This window comes from Rhinichthys klamathensis, unplaced genomic scaffold (assembly GCF_029890125.1).
Source record: "Rhinichthys klamathensis goyatoka isolate OS25496 unplaced genomic scaffold, OSU_Roscu_1.1 h1tg000068l_1, whole genome shotgun sequence".
In the NCBI taxonomy this organism is placed as follows: Eukaryota; Metazoa; Chordata; class Actinopteri; order Cypriniformes; family Leuciscidae; genus Rhinichthys; species Rhinichthys klamathensis.
Window position 1 is genome coordinate 1,675,129 of NW_026606611.1, and position 27,358 is coordinate 1,702,486.

Here is a 27,358-nt window from a genome sequence, read left to right on the forward strand (position 1 = left end):
ATGTGGTTTGTTTATAAAGATAGCGCCTATTTAAAAATTTGATCTGACGCTTTCGGAGTTGTAAGATGCTATCACCGGGGCTCAGCGCTCGTCTACCCCGCCTGGAACAGCCGTACCTCGGCCAGTGCTTCTGAAGTGTTGCCCCTGACTCGGATGTCTGTAGTCTAGTGGTTAAACATGAGATATAATTCGTCTTGTGTATATCTAACAGGCGATCTTTGGTCTCATTAATCTATAAATGGTTCCCTGGTAAATCGTTTTGGCTGAGGGCAAAGTGAAGTTTCATAACTTTATATTTAGGCTATTTTAACGTTGTATCCTGCAGCTGTATGTTTGACTGAAGCTACTTCTGTTATAATGGCTATTACTGATTAATAAAACTGAAATTTAACAAAAAGAGTTAAATATTAAAATCACTATTTAACTTATTTTTTATTGTGTATATTCTGTAATTGATATTTCTTATTCTATTGCTATTATTATAGGATTATTAATAAACTATATGCTATTATCAATATTTTTATGATTGTATTGTACTTATGATATGATATAATTATACTATTCATTACTATTTTATTTGCTGTATACTATTCGTTTATTTTATTGACTAAACTATTTACTATTACTTCTCACTTTATGTTATATTTACTATTTGCACTGCACTGTAGTTGTACCATAACATATGTATTATCATAAAGGATCCATCAGTTATCTTTGTTATTGCTAAAATCTGGTCAATCACAGAAAATGCTTTTTCCACAATAAGAAAACTTAAATTATATCTCAGTATGGGGGTCTTCACCATAATTATCCAAGAATAAAAAGCCAGATACATGACAAGCTATTCGAGATTTTAAATAACTAGAGATGGAACTTTTTGTACACCACATACAAACCACTGAAATCGGTTGATAAATGTAAAAACAGTTTGTTTTTATCCAGAAAAAACGCAGCTCACCCGTTTACTTACATTTGATTACAGTGCAGTCTTGCCCTCCGCAAAATGGCGGACCCATTGACGTATCGCAGCAACGTTCCAAAGCGGCCAATAGGGCGTCTATGTATTTATTATGTCTATGGTAGAACCATTGCCACCTATTGTCTCTACAATCAACTTAGCTTAGCTCATGATGCTTCTGGGAAACGCAGCCCAGACCTGAATCAGCCTTTCGTGACATTTGAATTCTCCGGTGTAATGCGATCTCATGCAGAATGCATTGCAGTGATTGGAGTAAACTTTCTTCTCGTTAATAATGCGCACCAAACTGCTTAATGAACGTCTCTGGTTACTGGTGTAACCTATGTTCTCTTTCATAGGTTCACTCAACGCTGCGTAGCTTAGGACGCAGTGGGAACGCCCTCTGGGTGTGCCGATTGTCTGAAGCCCTTATAGAATCACGCCAATTCATTGGCTGATGGCGCGGGCGCCGCCCCGACGCTCTTGCGTCGTCACATTATATTAGTGCGCGCGCGCCATCTGCTCCTCAGATTTCTCTGCCGAAAAAGGAGCTTGTCGGCAGCGCAAGGAGCTTGGCAGCGAACGCAGCGTCTTGTTCCCTATTCAGAGAACATAGGTTACACCAGTAACCAGAGACGTTCTCTTTCATAGGTTCACTCAACGCTGCGTAGCTTAGGACGCAGTGGGAACGAAATACCAAACTCGCCAAGCTAAGCGCTGCCGTAACTAGTACAAAGACCAGATAACTCACACGACTGGTTCAAGCAGATAAAACTTGGGAACCTGGAGTCATGTCAAGATCCAAACTATAGAATCTGACAAAAGTGTGCGGAGAGGACCAGCCTGCCGCTACACAAATGTCTTCCAGGAGGGCACCTCTAAAAAGTGCTTGAGAGGAAGCCACGCCTCTGGTGGAATGTGCCCTGATGCTAAGAGGTGAAGGCAGACCGCGCACCTCATATGCCAGTGAAATAGCCTCTGTAACCCAGTGGGAAATTCTCTGCTTTGATGCGGCAAGCCCGCGGCGGCCAGCACCAAAACATACCAAGAGCTGGTTGGATTTTCTCCAACCGCCAGAGCGATCCACGTATAAATCCAATGCTCGGACAGGGCAGAGCAAATTAAGCTTCTTGTCCTCCTCAGAGACAAAAGGAGGAGGATGGAAAGAGTGAAGGTTAATAACCTGAGACCGGAATGCTGTTGACAATACTTTGGGCACATATCCCGGTTTTGGTCTCAAAGTCACCCTGACAAGACCAGGAGCGAAGTCTATACAAGTCTTGCTAACAGAAAGAGCTTGTAAATCCCCCACCCGCTTCAAAGAAGCCAAGGCTAACAAAAGAGTAACCTTGAGAGTCAGAATCCGCTCTGGAGCTGACTCTAAGGGCTCAAAGGGAGCTTCCGTTAAGCCCTCCAGGACGACCGACAGGTCCCAAGAGGGAATTCCAGGGGAGCGTACTGGTTTCAGGCGCCTAACCCCACGCATAAATGCTGAGACTAACCTCAATTTACCTAGGGGGATCTATTGCCGCTCATAGTGAGTCGGATGAGCAGCAACATATACTCTCAGAGTAGTAGTGGCCGCTCCAGAAGCAAACTTCTCCTGTAGGAATTCCAGCACTGAACCGACTGGGCAGCTGACTGGGTCCGTAGCGTGTGTCGAACACCACGACTCAAAAACCCTTCACTTGGAGGAATATAACCTTCTCGTGGAAGGGGCTCTTGCACTCCCAATGGTCTCCTGGACGTAAGCGGGAAGACCAAAGCTCAAAGCTAGCGGCCTCTGATGGGCCATACGCATAACTTCCAAATTTCGGGGCGAGGATGCCATATCCTGCCCTGAAGCTGGGACAGCAGATCCTCCCTGACCGGAATCTCCCAAGGGGGAAGTTCCAGAAGAGGAACCAGCTCCGAGAACCACGGCTGGGAGGGCCAGAATGGGGCTATAAGTAGGAGACGGGCTCCGCTCTCCCTCACTCTGGACAGAACTGCCTGGATCAACTTGACAGGCGGGAATGCATAAAGTTTCTGCATTGGCCATGGGTGGGCGAACGCATCTATCCCCAATGGTGCTGGGGGGCTCAGGGAGAACCAAAGTGGGCATTGGGACGACTCCTGTGATGCAAAGAGGTCCACCTCTGCTTTTCCGAACACTTCCCAAATCAGGGCAACTGTTCGGCGGTTCAACATCCATTCCCCCGACCTGAGCTTCTGCCTCGACAGAAAATCTGCTGCGAGGTTCAGGATCCCAGGAACATGGACTGCCCTCAGTGAAAGGAACTTGCCCTGAGACCACAGGAGAAGGTGGCGCGCATGCCTGTCCAGGGTGCGCGACCGTGATCCCCCCTGTCGGTTTACATGAGACACTACCGCCATATTGTCTGTTCTGACAATGACATGGTGTCCTTCGAGAAAGGGGAGAAAGTGAAGAAGGGTCAGGGAAACAGCTCTCAGCTCCAAGCTGTTTATGTGCCAAGAGAGAGTCTCTCCAGTCCAGACCCCACATGCTGGCCTGCCCTCGAAAACCGCACCCCAGCCGGTCAGAGAGGCGTCCGTCGTAACCATTTGGCGACGGAAAACTGCACCCATATCGACCCCTTTCCGAAGGAAGAGAGGGTCCCGCCAAATTGAAAGGGCGCGGAAGCAACTGTGCGACACCTTCAACAGGCGAAGAGCCGGTCCTGTGGACCGGGCACCTGAGAGTTTCATCCACCACAGAAACGGTCTCATGTGGAGCAACCCTAGGGGAAGCACAGGGGATGCTGCGGCCATGAGACCCAGAAGCCTGCGGCAAGTGCCCACAGAAACACGATGGCCGAGCGTGAAGCGAGCCAAACATGTCAAAAGACTGGAAATCCGGGCAGGAGCCAAACGGGCCTGCATCAGAACGGAATCCAGGCGCACCCCTAAGAAAACTGTGCTTTGAGTTGGGGTAAGAACACTCTTCTCCGTGTTCAACCTCAAGCCGAGAGACTGAATGTGACGGAGGACAATGTCCCTGTGGTGAGTCACTAATTCCCTGGATTGGGCTAAAAGGAGCCAATCGTCCAGGTAGTTGAGTATACGGATGCCCTGGAGCCGCAACGGGGCCAGAGCAGCATCCATACACTTTGTGAACGTTCTCTGTGCTAGAGCGAGACCAAAGGGAAGGACCCTGTACTGGTACGCCCTCTCTCCAAAGGCAAACCTGAGGAACCTCCTGTGTCGCCGTACGACCTGAATATGAAAATATGCATCCTTCAAGTCTACTGTCACGAACCAGTCCCCTGCTCGAATTTGAGATATGATAGCTTTCAGCGTCAACATCTTGAATTTCCCTTTGTAAAGGGAGAAATTTAGCCGGCGCAGGTCCAGTATTGGTCGCAGACCTCCGCCCTTTTTCGGGACCAAGAAGTAACGGCTGAAGAAGCCTTGCTCGACTTCCTTCGGAGGAACCTCTTCTATTGCTCCCTTGAGGAGAAGGGACGAAATCTCCTGCTGTAGTACAGAAGCCTCTGAGGCGCTGTTGACTACAGTTGGAAAGACTCCGTTGAAGCAAAGGGGCGGGCGACAGAACTGAAGTGTGTAGCCGAGCCGAACCGTGCGGAGGATCCAAGGCGATACCCCTGGCAGACGCCTCCATTCTTGAAAGAAATGAGAGAGAGGAAGAGGAGTGTTGCAATGTGGCGGACATACCTGAGTTAGGGTGAGGCGCTGACTCCTGTGGGGTGGCATGGTCCAACGTGAAGGAGGGCACTTGACGTCCTGACACGTAGCGGGAGGTACCACTGCCTGTTTGATCAAGATCATAGGGTCTGCCTGCTCCTGAGGAAAACCGAAAGTGTCTCCGAGGACGCGAGCAACAGGTATCAAACGCGTCGGAGGCAAGGGAAGAAAGCTGAACGCGTCTCCGTCCTCCTGCGCCGGACGGTTTGAACGAGGTCGAGTAGTAACTGCACTTCGAAACACGCCGGGTGGCGAAAGTGACAGGTTTAGAGAAGGAGAGCGAGTTAGAGGTGGGCAGAAACGCTTTCGCGGTCTGTCCCAACCTCGTAAATCGGGGGAAGCTCTCCTCTTTCTGACCTGCGGGTCAGGAACGATTCGAGGAGGCTGGAGCGAAGGGTTTGTTAGACCGCTTCAGCTCCAGACGCTTATGAGGTCGCTGGCGGGGGAACGGGCGACCGCGGGCTCCCCAAACCGTAGCAGGTGGGGGATGAACCGAGTCACTTCTCCTAGCAGCAAAATCCGGCCTATGAGACGAACGTTCTCTGGGTTGAGCCGGGGATGGGTTAGAGGATTCCCTAGCCCTCCTGGGCATAAACTGCCTGAGGGCAGCTGACTGGGATTTTGCGGCCCGAAACTTGTCAACCACAGTGTTGACCGCCTCCCCAAACAGTCCAGATTGAGAAACTGGGGCGTCCAAGAGGAAAACCTTCTCTTTGTCACGGATCTCCGTGAGATTAAGCCATAGGTGGCGCTCTGCAGCAATCGCCCCTGCCATAGAACGACCTATAGCGCGTGCGGTGTGTTTGGTGGCTGTTAAGGCCAGATCCGTGGCCTTACGAAGCTCTTTGACAGCTTCTGGCGTAATTCCTGTTCCCTCGTCCATCTCCTTCAAGACATCCGCCTGGTAGGCTTGGAGGATGGCCATAGTATGTAGGGCCATGCCTGCCTGACCAGCTGCCATGTAGGACTTTCCGATAAGGGCGGAAGTAGTCCTGCACGGTTTAGAGGGAAGGAGGGGGCGAGATTTCCACGACGGAGCAGACGACGGAGAAAGGTGAGTAGCCAACGTGTTCTCAACCACTGGAATGGCGGAATAGCCCTGCTCCACAGAACCAACGAGGTTGGTGAAGTCAGCGGCTGCCGCGTTTGTTAGACGCGCGGAAAAAGGCTGCTTCCAGGATCTGGAGATCTCGTGATGCAGATCACTGAAGAAGGGCAGCTTTCTCCGCTCAGGCCTAGAATTAGGGCCACTTAAAAATCTCTTGTCGAGTTTAGACGATTGTGACTCGCGGGGCTCGTCGGGCCAGTCGATAGAGAGCTTCTCCGTAGCGCGCGAAAGCACGTCGATAAGCTTCGTGTAGGCCGCAGTAGGCCGCGCCTCCTGGCCGCTAGGCGGGAGACCGTCAGTAGCTAAAACAGGCCCGAAATCCTCAGAGTCGGATGCTGTAGTGTAAATAATATCTTCCAGGCCGAAAGAAACCGTCTCGCGCGCCCTCGGGCTGGGGCATAAATAATCATGCGAAAACTCGACTGGCCGAACACCGCGTGCGTGCTCGGGAGAGGGAGGGAGAGAAAGGGCCTGGCCCGTCTGCTCGTACTCTATATCCTCGAGCTCTACATCCGAACCCCAGGTCGCGGATTCCAACGAGGCCTCGGCAGCCTCGGGAGCGCGACGGGGGGGAACGAATGACTCCTTCTCAAATGACTCCTTCTCAACCTGCGAGCCGAGAGCGGAGGGTTTTGAGAAGCAGGTTGTCACAAAACTTGCATTTAGACAAGCCTAAAACAGCCTCTGGCGCATGCGAAAAACCCATACATTTAACACACTTACTGTGAGGGTCGTCGTTCGCAATAAAGCGAACGCATGGCGGCGGGCAACGACGAAACTCCATGGCACTTCACCGCAAGGAGAACTGAGTTCCACTATTCGCAGTCGCTGAAGTGCAGATGAAGAATGCTGATGATAAATCCGAACTATTTGGGCCAGAAAAACCGAGACCGAAGGGCTAAGATGGCCGCTTCGTGAAGGCAGAGAAATCTGAGGAGCAAATGGCGCGCGCGCACTAATATAATGTGACGACGCAAGAGCGTCGGGGCGGCGCCCGCGCCATCAGCCAATGAATTGGCGTGATTCTATAAGGGCTTCAGACAATCGGCACACCCAGAGGGCGTTCCCACTGCGTCCTAAGCTACGCAGCGTTGAGTGAACCTATGAAAGAGAACCGAAGCCGCTCTGAGACGGTGAAAATTGTTATCACCACAAGTCGCACGGGCGCGCTTCATGAAACACAATACTGACATATTTATCTAATTTTAAATCGCTCTAAGCAATATAGCGATTTCTATTTAACATTGGTTCATCGTGCAACCTGTTTGTATGTGTCACTCATGAAACGTAAATTCAGCTGCAGCCAATATAGTGATTGCGCGACCCACCTCTTCCCAATCTGCGACCCACAGTTTGAAAACCCCTGCCGTAGATGGTCTGCTTGCACGCTTTAACCTCGTGCACGAGCAGATCCGTTTACTCTCTGGAGACGTTCAGTCTTTCCGCTGGCAAATTTCGTCATGTAAATAGCGAATCCGCCATGGCGCGAGCGCAACTGGCTTTTAAAGGGAATGGGAAATTACACTCTGATTTGCACGTTACAGCCAAAACACACCCATTACTCATTTAGAGGACACTTTTAGACCATGCGTCGAGCGCGCCGACCATTTTTCCCGTCATTAAACTAGCAAAAGTGGATTCGGACACGCCCTAAGTGCATTTGAGCCGTGAGCTTTAGACCATGCGCTTAGATTGTTAAAATAGCGCCCATGATGTGGTAAATCTGCTTATGCTGTCTAGAACTTGATGGTTTATTAGATTGACAAGTGTTTTCAAGTAAACTGATTAATCATAATGAACCCTTCGTTAGTGAAGTTGTACAGTGAAGCTCTTGTTTTTGGTCATCAGCAGAATCGAAACTCATGCTGAGTCATATTTACAGTGAAGCATGTTGCAGGCGTAGAGTGTGTGCCTATACTGTCCACAAAGAGTCTACATCAGGTTTTCCTTATCAGATTCACATAAAAACATGATCACCGAAGCGCATATTATCTCATGACAATGAAACGCATCCCCACATTCTCATTACCGTATAGGAAAAACATTACTATCATTACTTTAATAAATAAAATGGAAGATGAATAAAACGTGGTTATGAGGTTAAAGTATTTTTACATCTTGGTAGTATTTTTGCAATGGTACACACCTGAATTTCTATTGATTAAAATCAGTTAAATTCAGTACATTTAATACCACCATGATGTAAAGTATTCTACAATTCTAATAATATATTGTTGTTTCTGAATTGTTCAAATAAAAATGCGCCAAACATAATATAATGTAATGTATGTAATTACACAATTACACAAATAATGCGCATTTTAATTTACTTTTTTCTTTCTTTTGTAATTACTTCAATTCATCTGGTTTAATGTTTACCCATATGAAGGTGTAGAACCTGGAGTTTGAAATTAATTTCATTTCATAGCTTAATCTTCTTGGCCAGGATGAAATTGGCTCAAGTCTGCAATGCTGTGCATGTTAATAATGAGTATTCATTTTGTTCAACTTTCAAATAACTTGTATTGTGCGCATTTGAAAATAAAATAAAATAAAATAAAATGTTATTCTTGAGAAATACAAAATAGTGCAGGGGTCGGCAATCTAGTCTCAATTTATGTTTTTTACTTAACTACTTAACCAGCATTTTTGCTCATTTTCACAAAAAGTTGAATGGCCCCCAGAATACTTTGTTGTATGAATATGTGAACATGCAATATATCAAAAGAAAGAACAGACTCTGCTTTTAAACAAAAAAAAGTTTTATTCTAGCTTAATACATTCTTTTTGATCAACAATTGAATATGGGTATGTTATATAAAAAAAAGCAACATTTTGAGCAAAAAGCTGAGAAAATCACATTTTTGTCAAAGTCTACGTATGAATCAGATTCAGAATGATGATCAAAACATAGATGGAGTAGATTGAGTCCTATAGCTTGTCCTGGGTCGACAATTCATTCAATAACATTAGGCAGTTTTGATTTATTCTGTTTAATGTTGATGATCACGTTGTTTTACATATGCATCTGCTTATGCTATCGCTTGTTTCTGCTTCTTCTTCCCCTGTGTTTTGATCTGAAGATTCAGTAGTCTTTCAGAAGATGTGTAATAGCGCCCCCTACCGTATTACAATGAAAACACTGAAAGCCGGGAATTTCCGTCAATGGCGGGGAAAGAGTTAAATGTCCTAATCGAACTAAGGCCTAATCCTGGCTTAATCTGAGCCTTGTCTGTGAAACTGGGCCTTAAGGTTCTGCACTATTTCTATGTTACTAATCAAATAAGTACGTTTGTGATTGATCAAGTAAGGTTTGTCTCTTCAAATCGTCATCTGTAAAATGTGTCAATCAATCACTGCACTTTCTCTTAGTTAGGAAAAATCATTTCGACTTTTTGCGCTTCAGTTTTGGAGCTGTTGTACTTGTGTGTATCTTCTTAGCACAGACTGACTGTAGTTTCTGTATATTGTCTCAGGTGTTAAATGAAGCAGTGGGCGCCCTCATGTACCACACAATCACGCTGATGAGGGAGGACCTGGAAAAGTTCAAAGCACTCCGTATAATTGTCCGCATTGGGAGCGGCTTTGATAATATCGACATAAAGTCTGCTGGAGACTTAGGTAATGGTTAAGAAAGTTTTCCATTAAACAACAATGTATGTGTGTGTGTTTGCTGTATGAAGAGCCTGACCGTAACCCTTCCACATCTGCAGGTATAGCAGTCTGCAACATGCCAGCAGCTTCAGTAGAGGAGACGTCAGACTCCACCATGTGTCACATCCTGAACCTGTACCGACGCACCACCTGGCTACACCAGGCTCTCCGGGAGGGCACGCGGGTCCAGAGCGTGGAACAGATCCGAGAGGTCGCGTCTGGGGCGGCCCGGATCAGAGGAGAGACGCTGGGGATCATTGGTCTAGGTGTGTTTTTCTCACATAGACCCTCGACATGAAGTCTGATCCACTTTGCTATGTATTCTGGCCAGGAACAGCCCACTGAGACAGAAAGAGATCTTCTGAAGGAGATATAAAGTAACAGTGGCGGTTTGTTTTGGTTTTATGTAGGGGTGGGTAAATATGAATAGACTGGTGCAGGCTAAGTAAACATTCAAAATTCTGATGAAGGCGCCACCAGTGGCTATAAAGATAACAGGAAACGGTAATGTGTGGAGACTATGCGATCTGCATTTCTCTCCATCCAGAGGTTATAAGCATTGATTACTTCACAGACCAAAAAGAGAGTTAAAGATACAGTTGTGCTCATTTCAGGGCTCAACAATAAGGATTTTTTTTTAAAGAAGTTTCATTTTTAGCAATATATAATATTTCATACATTTTTATTTTAGAAAATTACACACACACACGACTGGTTTACTATCTTTGTGAGGACTCTCCATAGATGTAATGGTTTTTATACTGTACAAACTGTTACTGTACTAAATTATTTTTTACATTTTACATTTTTACATTTTCAAAAAAACTCATTCTGTATGATTTATAAGCATGTGTACTAGGGGTGTCACGGTTCTCGGTAAAAAATCGAACCGTACCGTTCTCCACCCTCGGTTCGGGATGCACTTGCACCGCGGTTGATCTCAAAAACTGATGACGCATCTCTAATCTGGTTTGTTGCAAATAACAACGCGTAAAACAGACAGTTCCACTGTCAATAAATTCACTTGCTGGCTTCCCAAATAATACATTACAACAGCGATAATCAAAAAAACGTGAACAAAACTGTTACTCTTTGTAAACTCTGTTCAATGCGAGTGCCAAATGCTCGAACATGACCGGTCATTTACGCCGTCATCACCACCCGGGAGTCGATAGCGCGCGAGCGCAGGCGAGACCTGAACCGCCCACGTTACTATCGGTGTTTAAAACTAAACTCATTTAAGCTTTGCCAGTGTAAACATTCCAGAGCAAGACGCGAAAGAGAACTCGCGTGCGCTGTGAGAATATTTGTGTGTGTGTGTGTGTGTGTGTTTCTATCTCGGTGGGGACTTAAACCTGAATGCACACAGACTCATGGGGACTCGTGTCACTGTGGGGACCTAAATTGAGGTCCCCATGGGTACACATTCGGTTTGGTTTGTATCACGGTTTTAGGCTCACGGTTTTGGTATGGTTCGGTATGTGGTATGTTCAGGGAAAAAAGACTACTGTCAAATAAAATAAAGAAAATATAATATACAAATAATCTTACCACAAGCAAAAGCACAAATTAATACAATAGAGCAAAGATACTAATAAAATAAACTATGCTTTTCAGGTAGGTATAACAGTAGTTTTCAGGTAGGCTACAGAAATTAAATAAAATAATCAAATGTAAAATAACATTGCATATTTGACTGTATAAATAAAATATTATTCCTTATTAAAGTTACAAAAGCTATTCAATTCAGAGGTGATTTAGTAGGCCTACACTGATACTATGAGTGTCTTTCTTGACCATATAAGTTCACTTAAGGCATAACAGTATATGTCTGCTAGGATACTCATCAAGACAGACATGTTGACATACTTTTTGTGTGAATTTGTCCATTAAAGTGCAAGACTTGAAAGAGAACTCAATATGTGCGCGCTGTCTGAGATGAGTAGGCTACACGACACACACACACACACATATATATATACAGACACACTGTGTTCCAAATTATTATGCAATTGACATATCAGTCATTTTAGCACAATAGACATTCAGATTTTTATTTTTTTATTTTTTTTATTCCTCCAAATCTTTTTAGATAACTGATATCAATCTCAGACAGGTTTGTTAAGAAACGTTTACAGTGGGTGTAGAAAGACATTTTAAAAATGTTTTATTGCTGTGTGCTTTTTTGCAGCATTTCCCTGCATGAAAATCCTTTTATTTCAGAAGGCACTATCCTTCTTTTTATACCAAAGTAGAAAATGGTCAGTTATGAACTCCACATATCTTGCAGAAGTAATTTTGACACCCTCAGGGACCCTAAAGGGAACCTTCCATCTCACTCCCCAATATGCCAGCTCCTTGCTGACGTCGCAGTCTGGTTGGAACGGGGTAGGCCATTCACCAACCATCTAGAAATCCATCCATCTAGAGGTGGCGGACGTCGGTCCTGGAGAGCCTCAGTCCTGCAGAGTTCAGCTCCAACCCTGATAAAAGTTCACCCGTCTGTAGCTTTCTAGCAACCCTTCACACCTTGATGAGCTTGTTCAGGTGTGTTTGATTAGGGTTGGAGCTGAACTCTGCAGGACTCTGCATGTCCACACTAAAACGTTTTCGTTTGAAAACGCATCTTTTTGGCCTTCTGTCCACTCTGACACGGCATTTTTATTAAGGCGAGACACGGCAGGCAAAAACATAGTTTTTTTTTTCACTGGTTAATTTTGAGATTTTTGAGAGTACAAGCTCTTTCTCTCCTGTACATTACTGTCGGATCCAAATATGGTCATTTCCTTTTTATCAGCAACTAATCGTGAAAGTAAAAGGGGGGGATTTAACTCTAAATGCGCGATCTCATTGGCTGATGCCAATTTCTGACAATGTGATTCTCAAAATGACTTTTCTCTCATACTTCAAGTCCGAAATCTCCACTTCGGTAGCACCTATATACACCAAACTTTCCAGTCTTGTACCTAGTTATATTATGAAGACATTTACTGAGGGATTTGTTAATATATTATTCCTAGCCTGATTTATATAACATTTTATTCCAAAAAACATGGCGAAAATATTTTTTTAAGGCTATTGACAGTATATTCTGATTTACAGGATAACAAAAGTAGGTGATAAATCCCTCTGTAATTTGTTTCCCATCTAATATGTGAACACAATGAAAAAATAATTTTGAACCTGACTTTATCCAATATCCAATTTTTTTTTTTTACATATATGCAAATTAGTCCATATTTAATTAGATAATGCATAATTTGCATATTTCAACATTAAATTACAGAAAACTTGCAATACATTTTTTCTCATCTTAATGTAGGTAATCAACTGGGAAAGTGTCATGGTGATATATGCTAGTTAAAAATGTTACCCTATTCACCTGTAGTGTCTCGCCTTAAACAAAGCTTTTTGAAAACGCTCTCCAAAGTGGATAAATTTGAAAACGCCGTTTTCTAGTTGTAGTGTGGACTGTCAAAACGGAGGCTTTTAAAACCGATGACGTGAGTTTAGTCGTGTGACGCATATTGTACCAATAGATATTCATGTTTATACCGGTATTGTGCCTGTTATGTGCTATTCACTTTCACACCGTTGCTGAAATATGTTACTTTGCACACTCTACACATCACAGTCCTGCAAAGATGACAGAAAATGTACTCCACTTGCTGTCCTGTGGCAAAACATGAGAGCAGTTGCGTTTAGACCAAACATATAATGGTGAGTGAGTGTGACCAGAGATATTTTGCTAAATAAAGCGCGATAACTTTATAATTTATTTTTCCGTCTGTATCATCTCAGTGAGCTTTTTTGACACTCCAGACACGCCGGCGGCTTCAAATACCTGTTTGCTGCTCAACAGTGGCTTTTTTATAGCTGTTTCATGAGTTCACCTGCCCATTCGGTCTTAATATTTGGCTTGCTGTCCTTAAAGGAGGCTCGAACCCGAGGCTAGACCCCCTATATCAGTACTGCTCTGAGGAAGAATAAGAGAAATAGAGGAGGACATGGGGAGGAGGAGGGATGCCGGAAGAATTGTCGCTGGGATGATGCAGTGACTGATGCTTATATACACTCGTAAATTAATGATGATTGACAGGAGTCACAGGACTGAATGTTTAGGCTCCTCCCGAACCTATGTTTGGAACTTTATTTAATACAACTACTTTGTTTGACGGAAACTTCCCTTGTCATAGACAACCGCGAAGTACAAACATACGTACTGCGCCTGGAAAAAATGAGCGCGCCGCTTCAATTATGAGCGCGCTTGCCGCGCGCCTACATTTGAAATAACGAACTTGAGCGCGCAAAATATGTGAGCGCGATATGTGAACGGCCCCTTGGCGAGCAACCACCAATCAGGCCACGAGCTACTGGTAGCTCACGAGCTACTGGTAGCTCACGAGCGACGTGTTGGAGACCGCTGTTCTAAAACAATGTGAGAGTAATAATTTTGAGCTTGTAATATGTGTCCAGCAGGTTGATAAGAAGGTTTGCTTTGATTTGTGCAAGGTCAGTAATTTGCCTGAGACACTATACATGTGTAGAAAGAACTCAATAAGACGGGCAGACATGACTGCAAATATTTGTATTTCAAAAGCAATAATTGTTTTTCTAAGTATAATAAAAGGAAACGTGCCTTCCAAAAAAACATTCAATATCATATTGAAAATAAAAAGGACATGAGCAAATATAAGAATCACAAAGATGTTGTGTATAAGGAAAAGACAAAGAAAGTTTGTAAAATGAACTTCAACTGTCAGAAGGACAGCTCATGAAGAACCAATCATGTACAGAAAGGAATGTTTAAATTCAGAGGAACAGTTCAGAAGAAACGTTAATAATAAAGATTGAGAAGATTTTTTTGGAATACTTGAATACTATTTTTTGTGGAATACTTGATGCGGCCCAGCCTGACCCCGACTCTACCTCCAGCTCCAGTGGCCCCCAGTTAAGTTGAGTGTGAGACCCCTGACTTAGAAGACCTGGCAAACTACTTAACAAACCTACACACACACACACACGTGCTACTGTTCAAAAGTTTAGGATCAGTTTTTTTCAAATAATACTTTTATTTACCTATTAAATTGATTAAAGATGACAGTATTTATAATGTTACAAAAGATTTCTATTTCAAATAAATGCTGTTCTTTTGAACTTTTTATTCATCAAAGAATCCTGAATATTTTTTATCACAGTTTCCACAAAAATATGAAGCAGCTGTTTTCAACATTGATAATAATGAGAAATGTTTCTTGAGCAGCAAATCATCATATTAGACTGATTTCTGAAGGATCATGTGACACTGAAGACTGGAGTGATGACGCTGAAAATTCACATATATAATATTTTACTGTATATTACTTCACTGTATTGCTGTGCCATTTATTTATGTATTTTATTTGATCTTTTAAAAGAAGCTGGAAATAATTGAGCAATAATATAACTCCAGTAACGAAATGAATTAAACACACTTTTGCTGTAAATTAAGATGGCATTGAAAACATTACTCATAATATCAGCCTGGTACCTTTTAAACACTTTCTTTGAGCATACTGTAAGGAAGCAAACACACCATTTTAATAGAGCCTGTTTTATCAGGTATAATTATTACATGGCTCTTCATTCACGGCTGAAGTTGATATGTTTGCTCTCAGGTCGTGTCGGACAGGCGGTGGCGCTGAGAGCCAAAGCATTCGGTTTCAACGTGATGTTCTACGACCCGTACCTGTCTGACGGGATGGAGCGAGCCCTGGGGCTGCAGAGAGTCAACACCCTACAGGACCTGCTCTTCCACAGCGACTGCGTCACCTTACACTGCAGTCTCAATGAGCACAACCACCATCTCATCAACGACTTCACCATCAAACAGGTGCTACTCACAAACACCAGAGCACACACGCACTGCTGTCACGTTTGTGTACCATCACCGTTTTGTGTTGATTGTAGATGCGTCAAGGCGCCTTCCTAGTGAACACTGCGCGTGGTGGTCTGGTGGATGAGAAAGCGTTGGCCCAGGCTCTGAAAGAGGGCAGAATACGGGGAGCAGCGCTGGACGTCCACGAGACAGAGCCCTTCAGGTGAACAACAACATTTGATGATGAAGTACTGTGTTGTTTTGACATTCGGTTCGATTGCTTGCTCCAAACCCCATTCCTATTCCACCCCCGGACTCTGCAGGGCTTTTTTTTTTTGCGCATTGTATTATTTGGCTCTGATATATAACACGCATCTGTTTGCTACAAAGGCATTCAAGGGATGTAAAGAATGCGAGCTGCTTCCTGAAGGCAGTTTATAAGGAGAGAATTAGCTATGAGAAATGCTGGAATTTATACGTCATCAATAGGGATTCACTTTTAAATGTACACTACACTTACATTTACATTTAGGAAACACTTGTATCCGAAGCCACTTACAAAAGAGGAGCAAAAACAATTCATCATAGACAACCAGATTTGGAAACTGAGGTTAAATTGCTTTCATACCAATTGTGAATTCTAGTGTTATTTTAGTATTTTATATATATATATATATATATATATATTAGGGGTGGAACGGTACATGTATTCGTATCGAACCGAAACGGTACGGGCGTCACGGTTCGGTGCACGAATTTACACGGAGAATACACGGTATAAAAATAAATAAAACTGTAATGCGGAACTACTGTTAGATACGCGGGTTCTTTAGGGACACATAATCTGTACCATCGGCTTAGCTCTGAACCGGCGTTCATTTCAAACGTTGGCTTTATACGCGCGTCCTATTCGCTTTGGACTAGCGTCGAACTAGACGCGAATTTGACGCTCTATTCGCGTTTGGTGTGACCGTGACCGCATAATGGACAGGCTGCGATGTCAAGATTGCAATGCTGGAGTGTGTGTGTGTGTGTGTGTGTGAGAGAGAGAGCAAGAGAGAGAGGCGCGCGGGCGCGATCGACCTGTGTGTGTGTGTGTGTGTGTGAGAGAGAGAGAGGCGCGCGATCGAACAGTGGAAACATAAAAAACATACTCCGTCATTTTGTTCATACAGATCATTAAACCTGCAAAGTGTTTACTTATATTTGTGTACACTCGCAATAAAACACAACATTGTGCTTTTGTCACACTGTAAACTCTTGTCAAACTGTAACCTACAACTGTCACCCAACCAAAATCACACACACACACACACACACACACACACACACACACACACACACACACACACACACACACACACACACACACACACACACACACACACACACACACACACACACACACACACACACACACACACACACTGTTTTAAAAGCAAAACATATTTATCCAAATCCATTTCAAAACAGTCTGTTGGTCCCATCTTTTGGACATTCGTCATATTGCATTGGTTTTCATTTCTTGTCCTCGGAGCGCTAATCTTAAACATTCTACATTGATTAAAAAAAGAAAATTGAATGTGTAATGGTAGTATTATTTTATACAGAAATCAATTATTTATAATTCAGATGAGAATAATGTTACATTGTCAATTAATAATGTTAATTAAAATTAAGGAAAACAAATATATTGATCTGAAATATAGCAAAATAATTTTAAATTAATTCAGGTACAATTACCAAACATATCGCAAGGTCTTTTTATTAATTTAATTAATAAAATAATTATATAAAACAATTGTCAGTGCACTACAAATAAATTGGTTCTATGCCTTTATTAATAAAACTTATTTAAAAAATACAATGCCTTCTGCATTTTTGTTTTGCTTTTCCCTCCATTGTACCGAAATCGTACCGAACCGTGATGTCTGAACCGAGGTATGAACCGAACCGTGACTTCTGTGTACCGTTCCACCCCTAATATATATATATATAATTATAGTTATTATTAATATTTTATTTTATCTTTTACTTTTATATTTTCCGTTTTTTGACTTTTTAGTAGTTTTGTTATGTGCTTTTTGTTATTTTTATAACGTTTTTAGGATTTTTTTAATATTACTATTTAGGTTTAATTTATTTTTATTTCAGTTTTAGTTTTAGTTATGACAATAGCATTTAGTTATAACACTTCCAGTTAGTAATTTTGGTGCTTTTATATGTGTGTGTGTGTGTGTGTGTGTGTGTGTGTGTGTGTGTGTGTGTGTGTGTGTGTGTGTAAATATTTTAGCTCTATGTCAATTAACAAAAGTGTTTCAGGGAATGATAATAATCAAACCTCAGGCTGTTTCCAGGATTTCCAGCTCTAGAAAAGTCATTGTAATATAAAATCTATGAAGGCATGAAAATTAAGTTTAGTTCTCAGCTCTGAAATATTTCATTGGCTAAATTTTGCTCTTTTTAGCTGGAAAATTCCTTGGTCTCATTGTGAAAAGTCCTTATTATACTGAAGTCATTTTCACTCAGACTCTTATACAGCTACATGTGTGTGTGACAGTTTCAGCCAAGGTCCTCTTAAAGACGCCCCCAACCTGATCTGCACCCCTCACGCGGCCTGGTACAGCGAGCAGGCCTCCATCGAGATGCGGGAGGAGGCGGCGCGGGAGATCCGGCGAGCTATTACCGGTGCGCTATCAATACCACTTTTTATTTTACTTTATTGTTTAATTTTGTTTAATTTTACAGGGACAATGCACAGTTAAGAGTAATTGCACCAGAGTTAGCTAACAGCTAATTTACATCTGCTGTCCCTGGGCAGGTAAACAAATAAAATAACATACAACAATACATATTGTAAGATTTACAAAATGTAAGAATTACAGGAATGTAAGATTTACAAAATCAGTATATGAAAACAAATAATTTACAACACACTACAGTCATCAGTGATAGAAGCCAGTGCTTAAGCTTGGTTTTAAAAATTGGGTAAGGAATTCCATATCCCCACTACTCTAACCGAAAAAGCTTTTAGACCAAAGGCTGTTTTTCTATACTGCGGTACCAAATGTCCCCTAGCAGATGCTCTAGTCCTACCTGCACTTCCGTTATGGGCAAGGGGGTAATCCACCAGCCGGAAACTGAAGTCTCCCCGGGGGCCGCCATTGGCCAACAAGCCTTCACCTGCTGTTAGCATCCCATTGACTCCCATTCATTTTTGCGTCACTTTGACAGCGAATAACTTTACATCTGAGGCGTTTAAAGACTCCATTTGTCCATTGTTTATTTCTAAAGAAACACGACAATGTATAAAAGGCTCCATTACCTTGTATCTTACGTTATGGCCTCGTAGAAGCCGTTTTTGTAAAAATAGGCTAACGATAACACGCGACTCTCTGTCGCACAGTAGAGAAATTACCGTGTAGACAGAAGTAGAAGCTCGCGGGCAATCAGGGGGACGTGGAGGCATAAAGTCAAGGGAGAAGCCCATAGAGTGTCATAAAGTTGCTCCTGCTGCTCATGGACAGCTAATACTCACGAACTCCGGCTCTGCAAGATTCGGAAGGGAATGATTCAGATTCCTCTTGGCACAGCTACTAGAAGACGTACATGTTGCTCACGTCACATCTACGTCGTAAAGCTCAGTTTGAGCCTGCGCAGTTCGCTTGGCAATCAGGAAGTGAGTGCTTCTAATTGACTTCACTTTTCTCCGTTGAAGTCTATGGGGTCGCTGTGTCCATTTCTTTTACTGTCTACGGTTATGGGCCAGGCATCCCTTAAGAGGAGGGGGAGCAAGACAATGGATCATTTTGTACATCAAGCATGCATCAGTGTAAAATATAACATTATAACAATTTAAAAAATGTCACCTTTTCAAGATGGTGCAATGTCTTGCACTTTCATAATTTGTTTATGAAGGGAGTACACCATGGGCGTAGGTTTGGTCTCAGCTTTGGTGGGGACATCCCATCTGACACCCTCCCCCCCCCCCCCCCCCCCCCCCCCCCATCTCATCTCATCTCATCTCATCTCATTATATTGTATCCTGACCCCCGATACACCATCCTGTATACTGTCAATAAAGAGCTAGTATAACTGTATAATCTCAAAAATGCACTCTCAAAAAATAAAAACCTGAGACAACCAAACATTTTATTTAACATAAATTATTATGTATCTTCTATTCTATATCAAATTCTATTGATATATTCTATCCTTAAAAAAAAACAAGTTTAACCCTCCTACCAGATATTGTTATTTGGATATTATCAAACAAATAATGATTCATTATATTTGAATAACCAACAGTGTTTACTATTGCCTTTTTAATATTGCCAACATATTTTTCCAGACATGTGTCTAGCAAGTAGGCTACACTCACAAATACATTACATAAACAGAATGTAGAAACGAAAAATGTCTGAGATGATCCACTGTTTATGACTGCAAGATTCTAAGTTAAGGTAGGCTAATTAACATTCAGTGACTTGCTAACGTCTATCATGATAGCGCGACTTCTATGAGTCTATCCCTGCTGCACACCCCTAATTAATGCTCCTAACCTTGAAAGATTGCAGAAGCTAGGTTTAACTGTAACAATATCCTGGGTAACCAGGATCACCAGTTAATACTATTTTCCACAGTAGAATCTGCATTTGAAAGCCTGGTCAGTCACTACTACTGCTAGTTATTTGTGTGGCTAGTTATTTTTGCCTACTTACACTGCTTTATGAAAAGCTTCGTATGTCCCCTTTCTTCTTCTTGGGTGACATAGCTGATCTACAAAGTACAAAAAGGGGCAAAAAACGGAATATTAAAATGTTTTACCCTGGCCTTTGTATATGGCATGCAGAGAGACAGACAGCCCTGGTAACTTACCGTCGGGCGTCGTCACGCGCGCACACACACACAAACACACACACGCACACACCACCCGCTCGCTGCCAGTGAGTGCAAGCACAAAAAGTAGTCCCGGCCCGCGCGTGTAGCCTGCCTGTCAGATACCCCGCCGCCAATCAAATTACGGCGTATCTTGTACTGTCGTCGTCCTGGCCGTTGGAATCGATCCAAATAGCAGCGCAAATATCAAAATAGCAGTTCAAAGGAGCTTGCTAAATATTGGTGGGGACAAATTTGTCATCTCAAAATATTGATTGGGACTAGTACCTAGCGTCCCCCCCTAAACCTACGCCCTTGGAGTACACAGGCTTAAGTGTAGTTGCACCTGGCTGTGACCAAGTTGTTATACAAGGCTTTTAAATGCCTCAGACATTTGTCAAATGATTTGAGAGCCCCGGGTGTCTGATCTCTTTCTTCAGTCCAGTGAAAACCGTTCTTTAATTGCAGCTCTGCAGGCTTGATGTACTGTGATCAATGACTCTGGGTTTCCCTGTAACAAAGCTGTTTTCCTCCTCCAGGTCGCATTCCAGACAGCCTGAAGAACTGCGTGAACAAAGAGTTCCTCACACAGACCACGCACTGGGCCGGCATGGACCCGGCTGTTGTTCATCCAGAACTCAATGGCACCTATAGGTACAACAAACCATTGAGAAACTCATTCCTCTTAACTGAATGTAGCATATAGATGGTGCTGTGAAACAATAATGCATTGTAAATGCATGTTTACTGTGGTTAAAATCAACATGATGTCAGAATAGACCATTTTGGACTTCTTAATACGTGTTCCTGGTCTTATTGCACATAAGTGCATGTTATTAGAAAAGTCTTCACAATCTTTCATCAAGATGTCATAACTTGTTGCTGTCTCTGAAACGCCTAAGTTAAGTGTGTGGGGAAAATAATTAGTGGTTGACTGAAGTTTGTTCATTTTCCATTAGGATCTAGAGAGCCAGTATTAATTATGATGTATACATAAAACTATTTAATGGCAGCAAATGAGATGAGACACAGAATTGCTTATATAAAATGCACATATTTTACAGAAAAAAACAACAACCTCGGTATGATAACGATCAAGACATTAAAAAACAGGAATTGTTTAATATCTACTGGCAAAGTTATTACATTTTGAAACCGACGGATAGGGTACGTAAAGGGTTCCCACAGTTTTTTAGCGGTGAATTTCTGTGACCTTTCCAGTCATTTGTGAGTACTTGATAAGGATTGTTGAAATCATTTTGATTAAGACTGATTAGCCAATGAATCATTCAGACCAATATGTGAATCTGTATGACTTATTCATTGAAAAGAACCGATTCAAACGAATGATTTGCTCGTGAATCAAACATTACTAGCAGGGCTTGACATTAACACCCGTCAACCCGCCAAATGCGGGTCGATTTCAGCGGTGGCGTGTAACGCAGTCACTCCTACTAGTCACTTTGACAGGTTGAATTTTATATATAATATGTACATTTTTCAATTGTAGCCTTTCAAAAAGGCATCTGAAATAATAAAACAAGTGTTGTCAAAAATATCTATTTTTCGATACATATCGATGCTGAAATATGAATATGAATAACACTTCCAATACTCATTTTCCGCAGAATAGATACACCCTATCAGCTGAGCTTTCTCTCTCTCTCATCTCTCCAACAGTGAGTTACACACAAACCCGCCTCCCATCATTCACTCATTTCATTTGCTCCGGATGAATATTGTTGGTGCATTGTACTCATTCCCGCATATTGTGTTCTTAGACCCAAAGTGCCCGCACATAAAGCCGCCTCTCGGTACTAAATTGAGTTCTTTTTCGCTGCTTATTGCGCTTAACAGTCAAGTACACACAAAATAATGTCAAAATGCCGGTCTTGGCGAGTATTCAAGGAAACACAGTCAGTTGTTTTAAGTGAACGTAAACAGTTGAGAAAGAAAACGCATGTGTAACAGTATAATGGATCAGTACGTCAGGTCTTAAAGTGACGGCAGCCTAATAAACCTGCTGCCAAATTATAAGATACTAATAAAAACATCTATATGGGAGTTTTTCCACATGGTATTGATGTCAAAATTGTGGCCAGTGAAAATGCTGAATAGCTGGTAACTTTTGTAAAACCACTAGTCACAGTGACTGGTGAGCAAAAAAGTTAATGTCAAGCCCTGATTACTACAGTATAACTAGAATATATATTCACTAGTGAAATTTTCATTACTTTTACGTGGCTTTTAAGAAAAACGATCCTTGAAAAACACAGTTTTAGTTTTGCCGTGCCATTATAAAATCACTATAACACACGGCTTCGAGCTGCTTAATGCTTTTATAGAACAGCAAAATTATGACAAATTTCCAATTTAAAAAAAATACATTATTAAAAATATGAATCCAATCTTATTGTAATATAGCCATGTACAGAGCCCCTAAAGGGACCTTTGCAAAAATAAAAAATATACAGACTTTCGCGTGTGCATGGGAAACTATTGCTCAATCATTTTTTAATTGGCCGTTAAAGTTTTTATGGGACGATATAAATGTATCGCCCTAATGAAATCAAAATTTTGAGCCTTTTTTTACTGTATCAATCTTGTTTTGTGAACCATTAAACTTAACATATACGATGCACACTGAGCCGCATATTGTGCCATCAGCCAGTTTTTCGGCCGCCAAAGCAGACATAAGGCCTTGATATTATAGATACTGCCCTAACAAAAGCCAAATATTGAGCACACTGATCTTTATTAATTCATGCACATCCATTCTCTCGTTTACTTCAGAGTAAGATGGCAGTGACGCACAAAGGAAATAGGTTAGTATACATAAACCGGAAATTATGACCATGCTCATATGAAAAGTTTCTCGTGTGCATGCAAAAGTCTGTATATTTTTGTAAATTCAGTAAAAACATTAATATTGTGAAATTTTATTACAATTTAAAATAACTGTTTTCTATTTTTTAATATATTTTCAAACGTCATTTATTACTGTGACGGTAAAGCTGAATATTTCCAGGATTCTTTGATGAATTCCATTTTTTTTTTAAGAGAAATCTTTTGTAACATTTTTACTGTCTTTACTGTGACTTTTGATCAGGTTAATGCATCCCTGCTAAATAAAACTAGATCTCACTGACTTTAATGGGAGTGTAGTATATGATGTATGGACATTTAAATTTGGCCCATTCAATCAGATTGTAGAGCTGGATGAAACTATCAATTTTTTTTAATCAACCATTATGCACACATAGTAGTTTCATAGAGACATGGAGGGCTTCACTGCAGGGACAGTTGCTCTATTGCAGGTGTTTAATAGGTTTTAACATTATTCCCCTTCCGCAGGTACCCCCCGGGCATAGTGAGCCTCGCATCAGGGGGTCTACCACCACCAGTGGAGGGCATTATGCCGAGTGCCGTGCCCATAACCCACAGCCTGCCCACCGTAGCTCACCCTCCGCACGCCCCCTCACCCGGCCAAACCGGCAAACCCGAACCCGATAGAGAGCAGCACCCCAACGAACAGTTGTAGCCCCCCCCCCCCCCCCCCCCCCTCTTCCCCTCTTCAAAGGCTCTCCGTACCACTATAGAACTCTCCTGGTCCTTCTTTACCCCAAAGAAGAGCAGCGGAAACAGGCTCCCGGGCTCAGAACCAGCCACTAAAAACAACCACGACTCCGAAGCAGCCAACTCTTTGACTGAAGCTGGTGGACTGCGCTCTTTGAAGTACTAGTGGGGGGAAAAAACAACAACAACAAAAGAGAAAACCGTGTGGATTTCAAACAAAGTTAACTTATCCCTGATGCAAAATCCTGCTGTTTTAGATTGTAGTCTGTCCAAGTGCAGTGGGCGATCTTTTATCTGTTCTTTTTTTTTTTTGTCTAATGGGTTTCATTGTTAAAACAACAGTAGCTATTACATGAATGTAACCTGTTTGTGTACAGTTTTTAGGAGATGATTAATGGTTTGTAGACGATAAAAAAAAATTGAAAAAAAACTGAAACCGCTTTACTGGAGGCATCTCACCACCTGATAATAGATGCGATAAAAAGCATATTAGTTTCACTCGTTTGATTTTAAAAGCCCCGAAAGAGGCGGGATTTGCACACCCTCTCAGGAAAATTTATTTCCCCCCTTCCTTCCTACCTTCCTTCCTTTTAAATTAAACCACATAGTGCATTGTTTTTGTACCCATTTGTCTTTTTGTAGTCAAAATTAAGTACAGTACATTAAAGAATTACACTCAGTATGTTTTTATTTTTGGAGCATGTATTACCTTATGTGTTAAAGGTTAAAAAAGAAAACAGAAAAATGTTCAGAATTTGAACAAAAAGTAAAAAAGTAAAAAAAAAAAATTGTCTTGTGCAAAGCTGGCGGTAATGCTTGCCTGTTTGTGTGTGACTTGATTGTACCGTGTGTGTTTTCTTTTTTGAGGATGCCGGGATAGTTGCAGCTCTCCATCGCCTACATAGTTTCCTTCCTGGTAAAGTGGTAGGCTAGCAATATACATACTATATATACTATGAGATATTAATATTTTTTGTTAAACAGAGTCCAAAAAGAAATGTTTGTGACTGTATGCATTTGTATGAATTATTTTAAATGAAATAAAAGTCTGAGTTAAGCGACACGACAACATTGCTGTGAGTTTATCGCACTTTCGTGAATAAAGATATGCCAGGACAACAGAAATAGTGGAGGTTCAGTTCAGGTTTCCTTTGTATTTGAACCCATTTCCGAATATAAATGACACGATCACTGTGAACGTCCTCTTGTGGACATTGGTCTCATCCCAAGGCGCCAAAGCGTCTATATCCAACGCACATGGCATCCTTTAGCGTCAATATGAGACGCAGATATATGGCGCCTCCTAGTGGTCTAACCCTAACACTACCCCAGACCTAAACCTACCCATAACCATGACGCTAAAGGGTGCCATGTGCGTCGGAAGTAGACGCTTTGGCAAAAGCGTCAGTATATGACGCTTTGGGATGAGAATGCCGTGAAATAATGCAGATCAAAAGGTACCAACCAGGCATCATGCTGCATATAGTTTGTATACAGGGGAATTGGGATCTTATCTTAAAGCTGCGAATTAGCTCTGAAGTATTGGTATTAAAGGATTCCTTCACTCAAATTTTCTGTTTTTCTTTACTTGCTCTCGTGTCTTTCCAAACCAGTTTTGAAGAATGTTCACCTGGGGATACCGAGCTCCAGAAAGGCTTCGTTGAAAAAAAAAAAAAAAAAAAAACTTATGTTAGCATTTGTTTTAGTGTAGTGTAAGGAACAGACCAAAATTTAAAGGGGTCATGACATGAGAAATAAAATTTGCCTTGATCTTTTGACATATAAGAGGTCAGCGTACCATTAAAACATCTGGCATATTTCAGAGCTTAAAACGTCCTCATTATAAACAAAGCATTTATTTAGTCAAGCACCAAAAACGGCACTTTTTGATATTTGGAGGACTTGTGACGTCACGTAACACAGGCAAATGCATTCATCAATGCGCATGTTTAATTTTCCACAATTCCTAAATAATGCCATCTTCCTGTGAAACGACAGACTTCTATCTGATGACAAACTCAGGATTTTCCCAATCATTTAGTCTCTCAAACCCCACCCCTTTCTAACAATCGACCATAAACTCGTATTCAGATCTGCCTCCATTCAATCAACAACCGATGCAGATTTGTATTGTTACAATGTCGTAGAATATGTAAATGAACAATGCTTACTGTTTCTCTGTGTTACCTGGACAGAGAAATTCACGTTTATTTGTCAGCAAAAGTCTGACTGACAGCTTCAGGGCTTTGTACTTCTGCATTTTTGTATCCCAGCCCAAAGACAAGTCAAATCGACTACAACGCTTTGGATCCTTCATTGGAAACAGAAAATAACTCGCTCCCGATAAACATTTACTCTTTGAATTCTTGCACCCAGGAACAATACAAGTCGACAAGTTTGCTAAGAAGTATTTCCTACTCAAGCAAAGCAGTATTTGACTCTGGTCAAGCCTATTCAATAAGAACAGACTTTTTGTCAGTGGTTATTTACCCCTTTAAGTTGTTTATAGCCCTATTCGGATGGGATTAGGTTTACAAGGGTAGATGGAGTAATATAATTTACACGGGATAAGAGATAGCAGAAGTGGGAGGGGTAACTCGATTTACACACCGCCGTCACCGTCCTGTCATCATGTGCGCAAACACATATAATCCCACCGCCTAGAACGCAACTGAATGGATTTTCAAGCGCCTCCATACTTGAAAAAACGCGGAAAACTCTCTTTTAAACAGGAAATGACGGAATATTTACGTCCGTATTTACAGCGGGTCTATTCTCACGGGATTAGTATTACCTGAGGTCATTTTCCCAGACCTTTTTACAGAAGGTAAAAGTCGGCCTAATCTTTACTGACATTGTCCGTAATGATTACTGAGATGTACATTCGGACGGGACTGAAATCACTGAGAAGCTCTTGTGATAATTACTTTATTCCATGTTAAACTAATCCCGTCCGAATAGGGCTTAAGTTCGCTGAAAATGGTCCCCTCCACTGCACCGTTAAAAAACTTGTACGCATATTCAAGCTTGCTATGTTTGACGTCAACAGCGGCAAACTACATTGGTCCTTGCATGTCTCTTAAAGGGTTAGTTCACCCAAAAATGAAAATTCTGTCAGTAATTACTCACCCTCATGTTGTTCCAACCTTTCGTTCTAAGACTTTCGTTCATCTTCGGAACACAAATTAAGATATTTTTGATTAAATCTGAGAGCTGGATCACTCCTCCATAGGCTTCTTAAGGGATCGAAACTGACCGGCCCAAAAGTTATTAAAGACATCGTTAAAATAGTCTGAGTGACTACAGTGGCTCAATCTTAAGTTTATCAAGCGACGAGAATACTTTTTGTGCGCAAAAAACAAACAAAAATAACGACTTTAGTCAACTATTCATTTCCTTCTCTGTGGGCCGTGATATTTCACGTAGTGAAACTACGCAAACCTTCTAGGTTGTACGTCACGCATCACACACATGACCAGCGTCGGCCAATAGTGAGCCTACGTGTGACGTGCAACCTAGAAGCTTTTGCGCAATATCACTACGTGAAATATCACGGCCGTACAGAGAAGGAAATGATTAGTTGAATAAAGTCGTTATTTTTGTTTGTTTTTGCGCACAAAAA

The 27,358-nt window shown here is 42.0% G+C and overlaps 1 protein-coding gene across 4 annotated transcripts in view; it reads left to right on the plus strand.

The window, feature by feature from the left end:
- LOC130084758 (C-terminal binding protein 1) overlaps nucleotides 1-23,725 on the plus strand; it is a 48,227-nt gene extending 24,502 nt beyond the window's left edge. For 2 of the 4 annotated variants that reach the window (XM_056250215.1, XM_056250213.1), the window contains exons 3-10: nucleotides 9,248-9,392; nucleotides 9,485-9,691; nucleotides 15,083-15,297; nucleotides 15,375-15,505; nucleotides 17,843-17,970; nucleotides 20,700-20,814; nucleotides 21,789-21,839; nucleotides 23,515-23,725. In XM_056250215.1, the coding sequence (XP_056106190.1) occupies nucleotides 9,248-9,392; nucleotides 9,485-9,691; nucleotides 15,083-15,297; nucleotides 15,375-15,505; nucleotides 17,843-17,970; nucleotides 20,700-20,814; nucleotides 21,789-21,839; nucleotides 23,515-23,701 (1,179 nt within the window). In that variant the 3' untranslated portion in view covers nucleotides 23,702-23,725. Of the gene's footprint in view, nucleotides 1-9,247; nucleotides 9,393-9,484; nucleotides 9,692-15,082; nucleotides 15,298-15,374; nucleotides 15,506-17,842; nucleotides 17,971-20,699; nucleotides 20,815-21,788; nucleotides 21,840-22,953; nucleotides 22,986-23,514 lie in introns of those variants that run through there. The other 2 variants (XM_056250216.1, XM_056250214.1) reach the window with 2 other exon arrangements.
- The last annotated feature ends 3,633 nt before the right edge of the window (nucleotides 23,726-27,358 follow it).